We start from the raw sequence: 14,803 nt of genomic DNA, 5'->3' as shown, positions 1-14,803 counted from the left end.
GCAGCCCAGCTCCAGGTTGAGCTGTTGTTCAGCATCTTAGCTGTAGAGGGCAGTGTCACTGGCCCTCATATGTGGGATCTGAACCAGGGCCCTCTGGTGTCCCAAGCCAGCTCTTAACCAACGCGCCACTCCGCCGGCCCTGAAATTTTATATGTGTATAGCAACTCTCCATTTCTTCCTCCCACAGATGCTGGCAACCACCATTCTAGCCTTTGCTTCTATGAGTTTGACTAGGAGGTGTGATTACAAAATATGGTGACTATTTAAATAAAAAAATATATATTACAGTAAAAGACACATTGCCATTAATCCCCCTCAAAATACTCCCACTTGCTTTGAACACCCTTTTCCCATTGTTCTTGCCGCGTTCTGAAGCACTCCTGGAAGTCCTCTTTCGTGAGTGTCTTTAGTTGCTCTGTTGTGGCTGCCTCAATGTCCTGAATTGATTCAAAACATTTTCCTTTTATGGTCACTTTGACTTTGCGGAAGAGCCAGAAGTTGTATGGTGTTAGATCCAGTGAATAAGGTAGATGAGGACACACTGTAATATTTTTATTTGACAGAAATTGCCATGCCAGAAGTGATGTGTGACATGGAGTGTTGTCATGATGGAGGATGAAGTAAAGACACTCCACAAAAGAGGACTTCCAGAACTGCTTCAGAAAGTGGCAAGAACGATGGGATAAGTGTGTTCGAAGTGAGGAGGAGTATTTTGTTGGGGATTTATGGCAATGTGTCTTTTACTGTAATGATTCTTTTTATTTAAATGTTCACTGTATTTTGTGATTACACCTCATGTTTTAGATACTTTATGTAAGTCAAATCACAGAGTATCTGTCCTTCTGTGACTGGCTTATTTCACTTAACACAATGTCCTCAAGGTCAACCTTAAAAAAAGAAGTAAACCTTGCAATATGTGACAATCGAGATGAACCTTGAAAGGTTGGTTATTAAGACTAAAAAGAAGAAGGGGTCTACATGGCATATTTGGGCTTTTAAACCACAGCAGCAAGGCAGAAGCCAAGTTACCAGAATATGGGAACAATTCTGGAAATAGAGACCATCAACCCACATTCCCTAAGGTGAGAAATGTTTCTGTGGGTGAACATGGAGCTGATGAGTGGCAGCCCGTGAACTTCAGCTATCAGCGAAGAAGGATACAGGGGCTGAGGATCATGTGTAGCTAGCTGGGCATGCCCAAACCTAAGGGTATAGCAGAGCTCTGGCCTTAGACCGCCTGGGTTCAAATCTTGCCTTCAGTACATGCTAGATATACAATCTTGTGCAAACTATTTAACCTCTCTAAGCCTCATGTTTATTGGCAGAATTCAAATAGCCATAGCACCTATCTCTTGAGAGTCATTACATAGATTAAATGAAACTCCACACAAAGCTCTTAATAGAGTGTCAGACACATCGTGGGTGCTCAATAATGTTAGCAATTATTACCATTTTATCAAAAACTACTGTTTGATTTTGAAACCCAGAATATCTCCAAATCTGATGCTTTTTTTACTTCTCTGGGTTTAAAGATGTGCTAGACGCTATTTACAATAGCCAAGACTTGGAAACAACAGAAATGCCCATCGGTAGACAACTGGATTAAGAGACTGTGGTACATTTATACAATGGAGTATTACTCTGCTATAAAGAAGAATGAAATCATACCATTTGCAACGACATGGATGGACCTAGAGACTATTATGTTATGTGAAATAAGTCAGTCGGAGAAAGACAAATACCATATGATCTCACTTATATATGGAATCTAAAAAACTGAATGAACGAGCAAAGTAAACAGAAACAGTCTCAGAGATATAGAGGAACAACATGATGGTTGCTAGTTGGGAGGGAGGTGGGGATGAGGGAGAAAGGGAAGGGATTAGACAGCATAAATAGGTAACTACAATATTGCTACAGAGATATGAAAGACTGTTCAGGGAATATAATTAATTCTGTTGTAAATATTTTGTAGGGTGTCAGATGGTCACATGTCTTGTTAGGGAGACCACATCATGGATGGGGTAGATACAGGCTTGATCACTGCACTGTACACCTGAAGTTGATGTTGTATAATATTGTATGTCAACTATAAGTGAAGATAGATAGATAGATAGATAGATAGATGATAGATAGATAGATAGATAGATAGATAGATAGATAGATAAATAGTCATGGGACGTGGAGTATAGTGTGGGAATGGAGTCAAGGGAATTGTAATAGATATGTATGATATTGGGGGGAACTGGGGTGGTGGATTGGGGGATGGGGGTTGTCACTTCGAGGGGTAAAAAGTATAACTATTGCACTGTGTTGTACAGCTCAAACTAATTTAAAAAAATGTGTATTTCACAATAAAAAATTTATTACAGAAAAAAAAAAGATGTGCTAGAATGCTCAGTAAAAGGGACCTAGAGCCATCCATGGCATCTTCGCTCCAGCTCTACTGCAAGGATTTGGTGTCAACACTATTCCCCCCTTTGTTCATGTAACCTCATCCATACCTTTGCCCGGATACCAAAATCCCCCAAAATGATAATTAACTCCTTAAACAAAAAGAGCTTTATTTTTAGTAACGCTGGGTACTTGATGCCCAGGGAGCATAAGAAACTTGACCAAGGCATAGGTGTAGTTGTAGAAATAGGAGAGTGGTCACTAACCTCTTACTGACTATTATGGGGCACCAGATCAAGACCTTATAGGCATGACAAAGGGCACTCCCAGGCATCACATCATTCAACTCCTCACAAGAGTCCTTCATGACAGCATTATTATCCCTATTTTACAGGTAATGAAACTAAGGATGAATAAAGGGAAACAATTCAACTGTGGCCAGCTAATAAATATTAGAGTTGGTATTCCAAGGAGTTGTAGATTAACTAATAAACAATGAGAGTTTATCATGTGCCCTGCTCTATGTTGAGCCCATTGCATGCACCATCTCATCTAACCATCACCACAAACTTATGAAGTGGCTAAAATAACTTTCCCATGCTAAGTTTATTAATAATCGGTGGGTATAAAATATAAGCATAGGACTGGACTCCAAGACACACGCTCAGATGTGCAACCAGATGCCAAGGCATCGGACTGCCAGCCCAATGCCCTCTCCCATCCCCCCACTAGTAGTAACAAGAGTGTGGATGCCAGTTTCAGTCTTTGTGTGTTATGCACTCCATCCAAGAGATCCTGGAGCCATGCCTTAAACACCAAGACGTTGAGGTGAAGCATCAGGGAACAGAAATGTGGCCCCATCAGATTATTGCAAGCCTTTATCCAAACTTTGGCCTTCAGAAGGGAGAAGGCTGTGCTGAGAATAGATCTGGGGAACGTCCCAGTGGCTGAACTCTGCTGCTGACACCACAGAGGTCCAGCAACGCTGCTGAGCTTGTGGACAGCAGACAACTTGCTCCTTGAGTCTACATTGGAACTGCGGGTGTTAGGAAGGAAGAACGGGGGAGGTGAGGAGAATGAATGTGGTATTGAGAAATCTATCACAAGCTTCAGAGCCAAATCAACTTGGCTAAGACACTTCCCAGTTATGCAAACACAGGCTAATAATACTTATATTTGCCATCATGTATTAAACACTTTCTATGTGCCAGGATAAGTGGTTTGCATGACTGTTTCATTTAATGAAAATCGCTTGAACTCATTAGTCCTGAGTTTCTAATGTATGAAACAGATTTAATAATATCCAAGCTGTTATAAGGATTAGAGCTGCTATGGCCTAGTGCCTGGAATTCATCAGAAGTTAAAGAAGTGTTCATGTTAACAATATTAAGCTAATATATGCAAAGGGTCATTCTAGGTGGGACAGGCCCTATGCAGGAAAGCGGTATGGAATAGGATTAATCAACATCTTAATGGAAAGAAACTAAGACTGTGATGGAAAACTGAGCAGGGTAGATGCAGCATAAACGTGCCATCAGTACTGGATCATGTGGTGTGGGAATGTGCCACAGGTAAAGCAGAGAGGACTAGAGGTGAGTAGAAGAAGCTGGAAGGAGGGGTTGTTGGAGGGAGAGTGAGGTGGATACGCTCAAGGTTGCAAAGAAGGCTCTGTGTGAATTGTTCCCCTCTCAGTTGTGTGACTCTTCCAAATGTTTACAGTTTTCTCCCAGTAACATGCTTCCTGTTCACAATGGATGCACATGCTAGCTTTCCAACACCTCCACGGCTCCCCATGCTCACTGCTGCTCCTGAAGGACAGGGCACACCTTGGACAAGGGAGAAAAATCTTAAGTTCCTGCAGAGTCAGGTTCCTGGGCGTTTGAGATCATCAAGTCAAACCTCGGGTCCTAACTGAGTTCACTGCCTCTTCCAGCATGGTCAGCATCATGTCATCACAGCCCACGACCAAGAAAGCCTTTCACTGCTCCACTCTGAAGGGCATCCTTATCCCCCAAGGAGAGAAACCTGGACACATCTACCAAAATGAAAATAAACCGCAGAATGGTCTGCAGAAGGAAGCCACCATTCTTGGAGTAAGTTCACCTCACTATAAGGAAGATACTGGGGAAACGCTGCAAATCTATTTCAACTAAGATCCACAGTGGATTAGGGAGATTCTTCCTTTTCTTTTTCTTTTTCTTTTTGGTCTGACTCCAGGCTGATTGAGACATGAAACGGGGCTTTAAGGGAAGCCTGTATGTTCCTCAGGCCTTTCTGTAAACTAACTAAAATATCTTTTCCACCCAAAATCTACACAATCAAGTCTCCTATAATCAGAGATTTTGGGTTTAGCCATATGATTTTACTCAATATGATTAAATTGGATCATCTTCTTTTGAGCTCATTTCTTAAGCATTTTGAGGGGAGACAATCTGGACTAATCTCTGTACATTTTCTCCCTGTTCACCTGAGTAACTGTCAGACGCCCCAGTGTCCTAGTTCATCATCCTTCAGACCCAAGCCCTGAGTATCCCCTTTTGAAACCCAGTTCCTACTCATTTCCAGGCTAGTCACACAGGCATTTCTCTTAGAGAATGCTATTGGCTCCTTATAGCACTTTTTTTTCCTTTTTAGTATGACACATTACAGCATTTTAATACTCTATATAATTCAAATATCACTTTATCTGTGATAAAATATAAGTGTATTCTAAGACTTTCCCTCTTGTCTCTTGTAGACTGTCCAGATCCTGTGTTGCCTGATAATTTCAAGTTTGGGGGCCATTTTGGTTTATGCTCCTTACTCTTCTCACTTCAGCCCAGCAGTTTCCATCATTCTGATATCCGGGTACCCATTTGTAGGAGCTCTGTGTGTGAGTAGAGTGGGGTCTCTAAAAGGGGATATGTTTTGTAAATGCTAACAGGGTGCTAAGCCACGGAGTGACTCAGTCCCAAGAGGTGGGGAGAAAAGAGAAGGAGGGGAAGGCCTCCAACTTACCCTCTGTTATCATCACTTATCATGTCTCTCCAAGTTAGGAAGCTCAGAGAAGGCCTTAATCTGCCTTCTTGCGTGAGCATCCCAGGGAGTGAACGGTTGGGGCAGGAAGCAGGAGGGCAACAAAGTGGGCGTACGGTCCAGCATTTCTTACCTGGTTTTATAGCATACCTCTGGAAAAGTGGAAGGTTTGTCACATCTTTCTTTGGGCCATTGGATTCCCTCCATTTTAAGAATAATCTACTTGTCAGGTAGAGAGTGGAAACGGCCATTTTAAAAATAAAATGAGCACCACTGGTAGATGTCCCAGGTTTGCAGAGAATGAAGCTAGCAATAGTAGAATTCATGGGACTCAGGAGCACACTTGCTATGTGTGCAGGGGCAATCCTGAGCATTTGAGAAGCTTTTTGTGTTGCCTTCTATCTAATGCATCATGAAGGAGGAGGCTCAGTGAATCCTTTTCTTTGGACATTAGCCAGGGTCTAGTCATGCCTCCCACAAAGGGGCACTGCTTTTCTATGTAGTATCCTGTACAAAGGAGAAAAAGACACACATTCTGGGCAGATGACTTTTATCAAGGCATCACCTCTGTATGAATACAGTCCTTATGTGGACACGAACTATAGAGTGATGCAAGAAGGCCCTGCTTCTGCCCCCAAAACATAATCTGTCCTTGATTTCTCTGTCTACTCAGTAGTTGTGCCCCCCCCCATTCCCTTAGAGCTAGAATTAGCTGTCTGTCTGTGACTACCCAACCCCTAAGCCACAGCTTAACCAAGGTTTCAGCCCCAAACGCCCTCCTGCCACCAGCTGGGTCCTTAATGCCACTCGGATCAAATATTGATTTCTGGGCTTTTTGATAAAAGACTCTTTGCATCTGACCCTGTAATTCCCACTTCCCTCAATTCCCAGTCTAACTCAGGCTGTCTATACCAATAGCTTCAAGCCCATGTGTTTCTGCAAATTGTGCCCTCAGATTCTCTGCCCTCAGTGCTTCTGTTGGCTGCTCCCATCTTTCTATCACTTCAAGTCATTGGTCTTTCTCAACCTCCTTTCTTTCAACTTTGTAATTTGTAACCTCCTCTCCAGGTTTCCTGAGCTCATAGCGATGTTCACTAACATAGATCTAGTCCCTTGTGCATCTGCCTATTCTTCTAGATCAGGGGTCGGCAAACTGTGGTTTGCGAGCCACATGTGGCTCTTTGGGTATGTCCCATCTCAAAAGTTTGCCAACCCCTGGAAGAGCCAATCCTGTCCCTCACAACAATTTAAAAATTATTTGAGAGCCATAAATGTATTTTTACAAATAAGGAAAATTTAAAGTAATATTATAAATGAAACTATGATAGTTTTATTTCCATTTTCAATTTTACTTCAGAGCCACATGTATGTGCCCAAAGAGCCACATGTGGCTCGCGAGCCACAGTTTGCCGACCCCTGGCGGCTCTTCCATCTCAACAGTTTGCCGACCCCTGGTCTAGGTCAATGTAAGAATCATAAAGGCAGAAATCAGGCTTCTCTATCAATATGGCCCCACACCATTCCTACAGTGTTAGCTCCCTAAAAGTTTTACATTACTGATTGAGTGATTGACACATTTTCATAAAAACTGAACTGATTGTTTCTCTTTCCTGAGCAGTTTGCCATTACTGGATCCCTCTCAATTATCGCTGGGAAAAAATCAACTAAGCCCTTTGTAAGTATAAGAACCATCAAATCTCAGCTGGTTGAAATAAGAGGAACTTCAGCGCTAATTCTTTCAGTTCAAAAATCTCCATTTGACAGTTTAGGGAAATAAGGCTCAGAGCAAGTGAAGGAGCCCATGTTCTCCCTGCTGGTCCATCAGCAGAACTAAGAGTAAAGCCCAACTTCCTTGCTCTTTAGACAAGTGCTCTTTTCCCTACAAAATGGTGCTCCTGGGTCATTTTCCTGGCTTGGAGAAGGCTTATCTCAGTTGCTTAAACCGTGGAAACTTTTAAATATACCATAGATGTTTCACAACTTACTATGTTGGCTCTGAATAGGGTAGACTACCATCCCAACTAGAGCTGCAAGATCTTTCTTTCTATACAAACCTGCTTCATAATGAGGTAATTTCCAGAAATGGCAGGGTCAGAGGCAGAGGTGTGTAGGCTTAGATCCTGTGGCCATCTCCTCCCCCCCTCAGGAATAAGGAATTATCAGACTGTAGCTGCTTTCTTGACAAAGGTCAAGAGTTGGGTGTGTGGGGAGGAAGCAGCTGAGGTATTTGATCCTGTGCATAGCAACCTTTCCCAGTCCCCTGCACACACCCACAAAGATGACTTAGGGAAAGGCCACATCCTGGCTTGGGAAGATCCAGGGTCCAGTTTGCTGTGAATGAGGGTACATGAGATGTTGTATGAGGCTGGTATGTGCTCCTGATGCTCGAAGCCAGGGTCGAAACCCCAGAGCCAATAGACAGGGTTTTGAAGAGTGCACACCGTTGAATGAAGCCCCAATTCTGGACTTGGAATCAGGAAACCTATACTCCTGCTTCAGCTCCGTCACTGACTCATCTGTGAGCTTGAAAAAGTGTCTTCTCTGGGCTTCAGTTTTCTTATTTACAATATATAGAAAATGAATAGTGGATCTCAGAGCTGGCTCTCCAAGTGCCTTGAATACACTGAAAGAGACAAATATACTTGGGATGACTTGGCACAATGTGGACTCCACATGTGGGACATAGGACAATATGTGGGCTCATTGCTCACATTACAGCTTTGGGCAAAGGTGTTCCCCATTCATTCTGTTCTTCCTTTAGAGTAGCGGTTCTCAACCTTCCTAATGCCGCGACCCCTTAATACAGTTCCTTATGTTGTGGTGACCCCCAACCATAAAATTATTTTCGTTGCTACTCTACAACTGTAATGTTGCTACTGTTATGAATCATAATGTAAATATCTTTTTGTTTTCCGATGGTCTTAGGCGACCCCTGTGAAAGGGTCGTTCAATCCCCAAAGGGGTCGCGACCCACAGGTTGAGAACCGCTGCTTTAGAGACTCAGCACTTAAAGCAATATAGCTTCCAGGCCAAGGGAGAAGAGGGTATGGTAACCATCCTTCCCAACACACAATATTCTACAGTGATGCTCAAACAGAAGAGACCTGGGAACCTGGCACAGAGCCTGGCACATTAGCGTCTTTAGAGGAGTCATATCCTGTGTAAGCCTCTTTCCCAAAAAGGTAGACTATGACCCAGGGGAGAGTGTGGTGAACGTGGCTCTCATAGGTCTGATCTACCGGAAGTGGGTATTCCAACTTCTCCAGTTTGCTTTTGCCTTTTCTCTGAAGCTGCTTCTTTATGAAAGAAGAAGCTGTAGACTGGTTTTCCCAGGAGGGACCAAAAGCCATGTTCCAGAAGTCCTTAAAGCAACAGAAGGATTCTAAGGTTGTTGAGGGAGGACCCGGCAGTAGCCTGAGCGATACCACCTCTGCCTTTGGTGTTGCAGAGAATCAAAGAGCCAGAACCCCTCTCCCTAAGCAGGAGTTATTCATAGTCTCTCATTCAACAAACAGTTACTAATTATAGCAGGTGATAAATAGATCATGAAGAGGGATTAGAGATGAATGAAACAGAGTATGTGCTCCTTAGGAATACGCAGATTAGAGGGGAAACAGACCCAGGGAAGTCCCATCGCAGTGCAATGGACAGAGGAATAACAGAATGACATGCTGCTTCTGTGATGAGATCCCAGATCAGAATTTCTCTTCCAGGCCATGAGCAGCCTGACCTCAAGTACAGTGAGTTTTGTTGCTGCTGGAGCAGGCCTCTCCCTCCTCACTACCAGCATGGTGGCCCTGGGGACTGCCACTGAAATGTGTGACTCTGAAAATGAGGATCTATCTTCACTGCTTTATTTGGAGTATTATTATTCAATACAAAACGTCAAGGACTGTTTCCTGACCTATGTCAGTCTAATGGTAAGTACTTTCAGATTGAATATCCTGTCATGTGAAATCTCTTTGCAGAATCTTGCTTTTCAGCAGTTCCTAGCCCTGTTAGTTGAAACTACCTGGAGGCAGACAGAAAAGAAAAAAACCTTACAGTTGAAAGAGGTCTGTCAGCAGACAGCATAATATGCATTGTGCAAAGTCAAAAAAAGGAAATCAAGAAGGAAAGTGGGTAGGCCACCCCTTCAGTAGTCCTTCTTAAATAATACAAATTCATTCTCAAGAGGTTTTACTCTCCAAGTGCCCCCTTTGTTGAACAGGCATTTTTTTTACCCTCAACACAGGCAGAAATATTCATTTTTATTGGAATTTCATTTGATTTGGGATTAGTATATCTTACATTAAGTTAATACAGAACTTGAACCTGAAGTCCAAGCATAATTATTATACTTTGGTCCAGCAGGGCTAGCTGAGCATGAGAGGAGGATGGGAGATGATCCAATGGATTCTACTCCTAGCAGAAGTGCCAACATCTCTGGGCAGCATTTTCTTGCCTTCTTTCCCCCAAACTCTACGGTCATCACCTGCTGATGGTGATAATTCTGGCTAAGCCAATCCTCTATATACAGGCTAGTAGTTTTAAAACCATAAACTCTGGCTCCTTACAGAGAAAGATTTCTTCTTTTGTGACTTCTAGTAGGAGTTGGGGAACAAAAGCAATATCTCTCAACCTTTCTGATCTATCTGTCTCATGAATCTCAGAGAATGTGCACAAGTTTCTGGGCTCCACCTTCCATAGGTGAGCCCATGTGACCCAAAGGTTGTCAAAAGCAACCCTTTTGATCCAGGAGCTTGAGGAAGTGGAAGAGTACAGAGAACCATCTAGTTGGAAACCAGCATGAAGAAGCCCAGGAGATAGGATAACCCTGGTACAGGGCAGACATCAGGCAAAGCAGTGAGGGTGGGAGAGGCATCTTCCCCACTGGGATGGTGGGGCTTAATTTAATGAAAACTAATCTCAGTACATCAAACTGCCTCCCACTCTCAGGTAACTGTAGCTGAAGGGAACTTCCTGTAACTTCAGAGGAGCTACACCATGGCAGACTAAGAGGACTCCAAAGGTTCATTTTTTCTTATTAACACAAAGATAAGCTGCACAAAAGTAACAAATTTTAAAATATTAAAAAATATATATCCAAGGTTGAAAAAAAGAAGGAAGGGAGTGTGGAAGGAAGAAATAATCAAGGAAGAAAAACATCTTACATTCCAGAAGCTAAGAAAAATCCTAAAACCAGTAACCAAAAAAATTCTGAGACCAGAAAACCACGGAGGCCTGGATAGGAATACAGGTGTGAGAGGCTGGGACCATGGAGTTTTAAATTTAAGTTCCTGCAGGAAGTAGGAAGCTCACACTGAGTACCCTTCAGAAATATTAGAAGCTGAAAATGAGTGTTTATACTACTTGTGAAAATAAGGCAAGGAAACTCTGCCCAATGTCCCAAGAAGCTTCGAGAAACTCTGCCATAAAGGTTTCTAGGATCATCTCACTAAGACTTGTGCAGGTAGGGTAATCGAATCCAAAATTACATATAAAATAGAAGAACCTCAAATTAAAGGATTAACTTAAAAAAATGTTCCTGGATCTGTGAAACTCCTAAGGTTCTATCAAAATCAAACCTAAAATGACCATCGAGGGAGATATCCATAATCCCAACTTGTGAGTCTTCTAAATATCAAAGAAACCCCTCATAACCACCCACATACTAAAATTATCTGAGAATAAAAATATTTTGAAAAACATAAAATATGGGAAACAGCAGCATAAAACAGCAGCATAAACTATGGAGCAAACATGAAAATCAGTTGCCCAAGATTAGAGATTATATAATAATTTGAAAAATGCTATCATGAAAATATATTTTAAATGATTAAAGACATGAAAAAGAAATAGACACCAAAATGAAAGCACATGACAGTAAGAAAAAAGAACAAGTGTGTTTGAAAAACAACGAAATAGTATGATTAGAAATGAAAATTAGAATCCTCGACATTAAAAATTTAGCATACCAGTTAAATAGCAGATTCAACATATCCACAGAAATAAAGAGTGAAATGAAATGTAGGTCTGATGAAATCACACAGAACACAATACACTAAGATGAAAATTTGGAAAATATGAATGAGAAGTTAAAAGACATGGAAGATACAGTGAAGTGAAGAGGTTCAACACACATCTAATCTGAGTTCCCGTGGAACAACATGGGAGACAGGGAGTATGCAAAGAGAAAAAATTGAAAATTTTTCATAATTCAAAAAAGACATGAGATTTCAGACTGAAGAAATGCACTGAGACCATTGCAGGAAAAATACAAATAAATCCACACCTATAAACATCATGACAATAAAAACACCAAAGAAAAAAGGTAAATAATAAAAACCACTAGAAATAAATGAAGGATTATTCTTATCTCAGAATGTGGGATACCAAGAAACTCGCTGCTTACGCCCCTTCTTCTGGTAAGAGATCCAAAAGAGAAGCAGAAAAGGGAGTTGAACAATTTTCTCTGTCCCCATTCTCTCCACTGCTAGATCCTTCACCCCCAGTCTCCTCTCAGTCAGGCACAGGCCTAGTTTGTGGCACCAATTATGCTTGTCCTGATTTGCAGGGTGTGATGGTGGTGATGCTTATCTTCACTGTGCTGGAGATCTTACTAGCTGCATATGCTTCTGTCTTTTGGTGGAAACAGGTCTATTCCAACAACCCTGGGGTGAGTACTCTGACATGTCATGTGATACCTGCTGGGTCATGAGCTATGATGAGCCAGGTCTAAAAAGTGGAGTCAATTCTTGGTCATGAGATACATGTGGAAGGCAGCTTTAAAAAAATATCTTTTTATTTAAGTACAGCTGATATATAATATTATATGTTGGATTAATTCCAGGGGTACACTATAATGATTCAACATTTTTATACCTTGCAATGTGATCGATCACCCCACTAATTCTAGTAACTATCTGGCATCATGTGAACTTATCATAGTATTATTGACTATTGAGAAAAGAGTGCAATTCATGGGATCCCTCATGATGACACTCTGGTCATCTGAGATCATGTGGTGCCCACTGGACAGCTAACCAGTTAGATGATCGCTTAATACGAAGCTACAATAAATGGCTTTAGAAATCACCTGGCCTAAGCCCTTACAAAAGAACCAAGGCTTGGGGAAAATCACATGGAAAATGAATGAGACAGACTAATGGGCTGAGAATGAGAACTTTCATCACCTCTTTCTTGTCATGAATGGCCACCTGTCTCCCTAGAGAGTTTCCATAGCCCAGTTCCCTTGCTAATGTGATGAGATTTTACCAGGACACCTCTGTTGTGTTTATGCTTTCTTGTGTTCTTCCTTACTTCCTCTTGGGTCTTGACATTACAATTTTAAAATATGTTTCTTTGCTCCAACAGCAATAGCAGAAAAAAAGGGAAATTGTGAAGGCACTGAACAATTATGATTCAATTATGATCTTATTAGATAATGGTAACATAATTAGCAGATTGGAGAATGGCATTTCTTTGAGCTAATGATACAATTACATGTTACAGTAAAGTTGGAAGAGCTTCTACTGCACATTTTGAGGAAAATACATTATAAGTATGTATCCAAAAAGCTTCCAAAATCAGAGTTAAAAAATTATTAACTAATTTTATCTTTTCTAGAGTGCATTTTCCTTGCCTCAGTCACAAGATCACATCCAACATATCAAAAAGTTCTTCAAGGTCATGGATATGAGTAACTCTTGGTTTTAGAGGAAAAAGGAGGAGAAAGCCCAGTGCTCATGGCAAAGTGTGATCAGACTTTCTTAAAATTTCAGCTACTTTAAGCACTGAAAGAAACTTTTAAAAAATAGCTTTTGTTTTGTATTTGGTCAACCTGAGTAATTTTATTGCTTTTGAAAATAATTTCCCAAAAGCCCAGTTAGTAAAATTTTATTAGCTAGTCTTTCAAAATGGCCATTAAACTTTATACATTTCTCTGGGTAAACTGAACAGAAAGCGATTCATCTATCCACAAATAAGAGAAAATGTGCCCTCTCTTGCTGGTGTGAATTAGCTAAGTCAGGTGACCATGCAGGCCTTGTTTCTGTATGATTTTCACACACATATTGCTTAACTCTTAGGTATTAAGATTGCAAGAACATTTTAATCAAAGATATTTTTAAAATATATGGCTCCATTCCTGTCAACTGAGTGAATTAAATTTCTGTCAATTAAATACAGCTGAATGTTCTGTCTCATTTAATTATTTTATTCTTAAATATCCGGATTCAAAGATTGCAATTAATCACAATGCTTTCTCCTATCTAAGTTCCAGATCAGATAAGCAATCAGACATGTAGAAACAATATCGAGGGGAATGTGCAACAGAAATGTTCACGTATGTTTTCCAACTGACACATGAAGATGGTCATAGAAGTCATATACAGAATAGCCCCTAAAAGAAAACTACCCAAATAAACAGACAAATAAAAAATGTGGTATATTCAGACAATGGAAAACTATACAGCACTGTGAGCAGACAAACTACAATTCATGCAGTCACATAGGTAAATCCCATAAACATAATGTTCAAGAGGGAAACCCATGTATAAAAGAGTACATCCTGTGTGATTCCGTGTATGTAAAGTTTAAACACAAGCAAAATACACAGTTAAACTCAGGAGCATGGTCACCTTTGGAGGTAACAACTGGAAGGGGACCCAAAGGGCCTATGGGTTCCTGGAGACATTCTTTTCCTTGATCTGGATGCCGGTGCTGTGCATATATGACATGCTCTCTTGTTTCTATGTGATCATTGAATAAAAACATTTTAAAACAGTTACTTTTGACCTCTTGTGCCTGTCTAGTTATTGAGCCATCCCTCACTTCTTCTCCATAGTCAAATTCCTTTAAAACACCATCTCCCCCAAACCTTACAGTCATCCTTGACTCTTCTGTCTCTTTTTATATCTAATCTAGCATTAAAATCTGCTCATTCTAACTTCAAAATATATCGAGTCTGATTACTTCTCATCATCTCACGAGTGCTCTGGTTCATTTCCCATTGGCATTATTCTACCTGGGCACCCACGACACTCATTCTTTTCTCCTCATAGCAGACAGTGAGATTTTTTTCAAAATCTAAAATCAGATCATGTCATTTCTCTGCTCACACCCATTCCATTTTATTCCAAATAAAAGCCAGCAGCCTTAAATGTCCTTATAAGATCTAAACTCTCATTTCCTCTCTGCTCTTCTCTCTAACTTCTCTTCCCCTTGCTCCTGCTCCCCCAGTCACATTGGCCTTTTGGGGTCACTTGACATCTTCTTTCTTCTGGAAATTTACACTTGCAGGCCCCTCTATCTGGACTGCTTTTCTTGCAATTATTTCCATTGCTTGCTTTCTCACTTCTTTCACGTTTTTCTTCAAATCTTAGCCTTAATGAAGCTTTCTCCCATTAACCTA

General features: G+C 41.0%; 2 protein-coding genes across 3 annotated transcripts in view; one reads left to right on the top strand and one right to left on the bottom strand.

Annotated features, from left to right (window-relative positions):
- Window positions 1-14,179, top strand: part of MS4A7 (membrane spanning 4-domains A7) — a 16,991-nt gene extending 2,812 nt beyond the window's left edge. Inside the window, exons 2-7 of one of the 2 annotated variants that reach the window (XM_019656012.1) lie at window positions 4,328-4,487; window positions 5,132-5,266; window positions 7,028-7,084; window positions 9,123-9,329; window positions 11,966-12,067; window positions 13,018-14,179. In XM_019656012.1, coding sequence (XP_019511557.1) covers window positions 4,329-4,487; window positions 5,132-5,266; window positions 7,028-7,084; window positions 9,123-9,329; window positions 11,966-12,067; window positions 13,018-13,107 — 750 coding nt within the window. In that variant the 5' untranslated portion in view covers window position 4,328 and the 3' untranslated portion in view covers window positions 13,108-14,179. The remainder of the gene's footprint in view (window positions 1-4,327; window positions 4,488-5,131; window positions 5,267-7,027; window positions 7,085-9,122; window positions 9,330-11,965; window positions 12,068-13,017) is intronic. The other variant, XM_019656013.1, reaches the window with a different exon arrangement.
- LOC109390028 (membrane-spanning 4-domains subfamily A member 4A) overlaps window positions 1-14,803 on the bottom strand; it is an 87,075-nt gene that overhangs the window by 59,837 nt on the left and 12,435 nt on the right. The gene's annotated exons all lie outside the window — the stretch shown is intronic.

Source organism: Hipposideros armiger, unplaced genomic scaffold (genome assembly GCF_001890085.2).
Source record: "Hipposideros armiger isolate ML-2016 unplaced genomic scaffold, ASM189008v1 scaffold_253, whole genome shotgun sequence".
Classification (NCBI taxonomy): Eukaryota; Metazoa; Chordata; class Mammalia; order Chiroptera; family Hipposideridae; genus Hipposideros; species Hipposideros armiger.
This window is presented reverse-complemented; position numbering and strand designations above follow the sequence as displayed.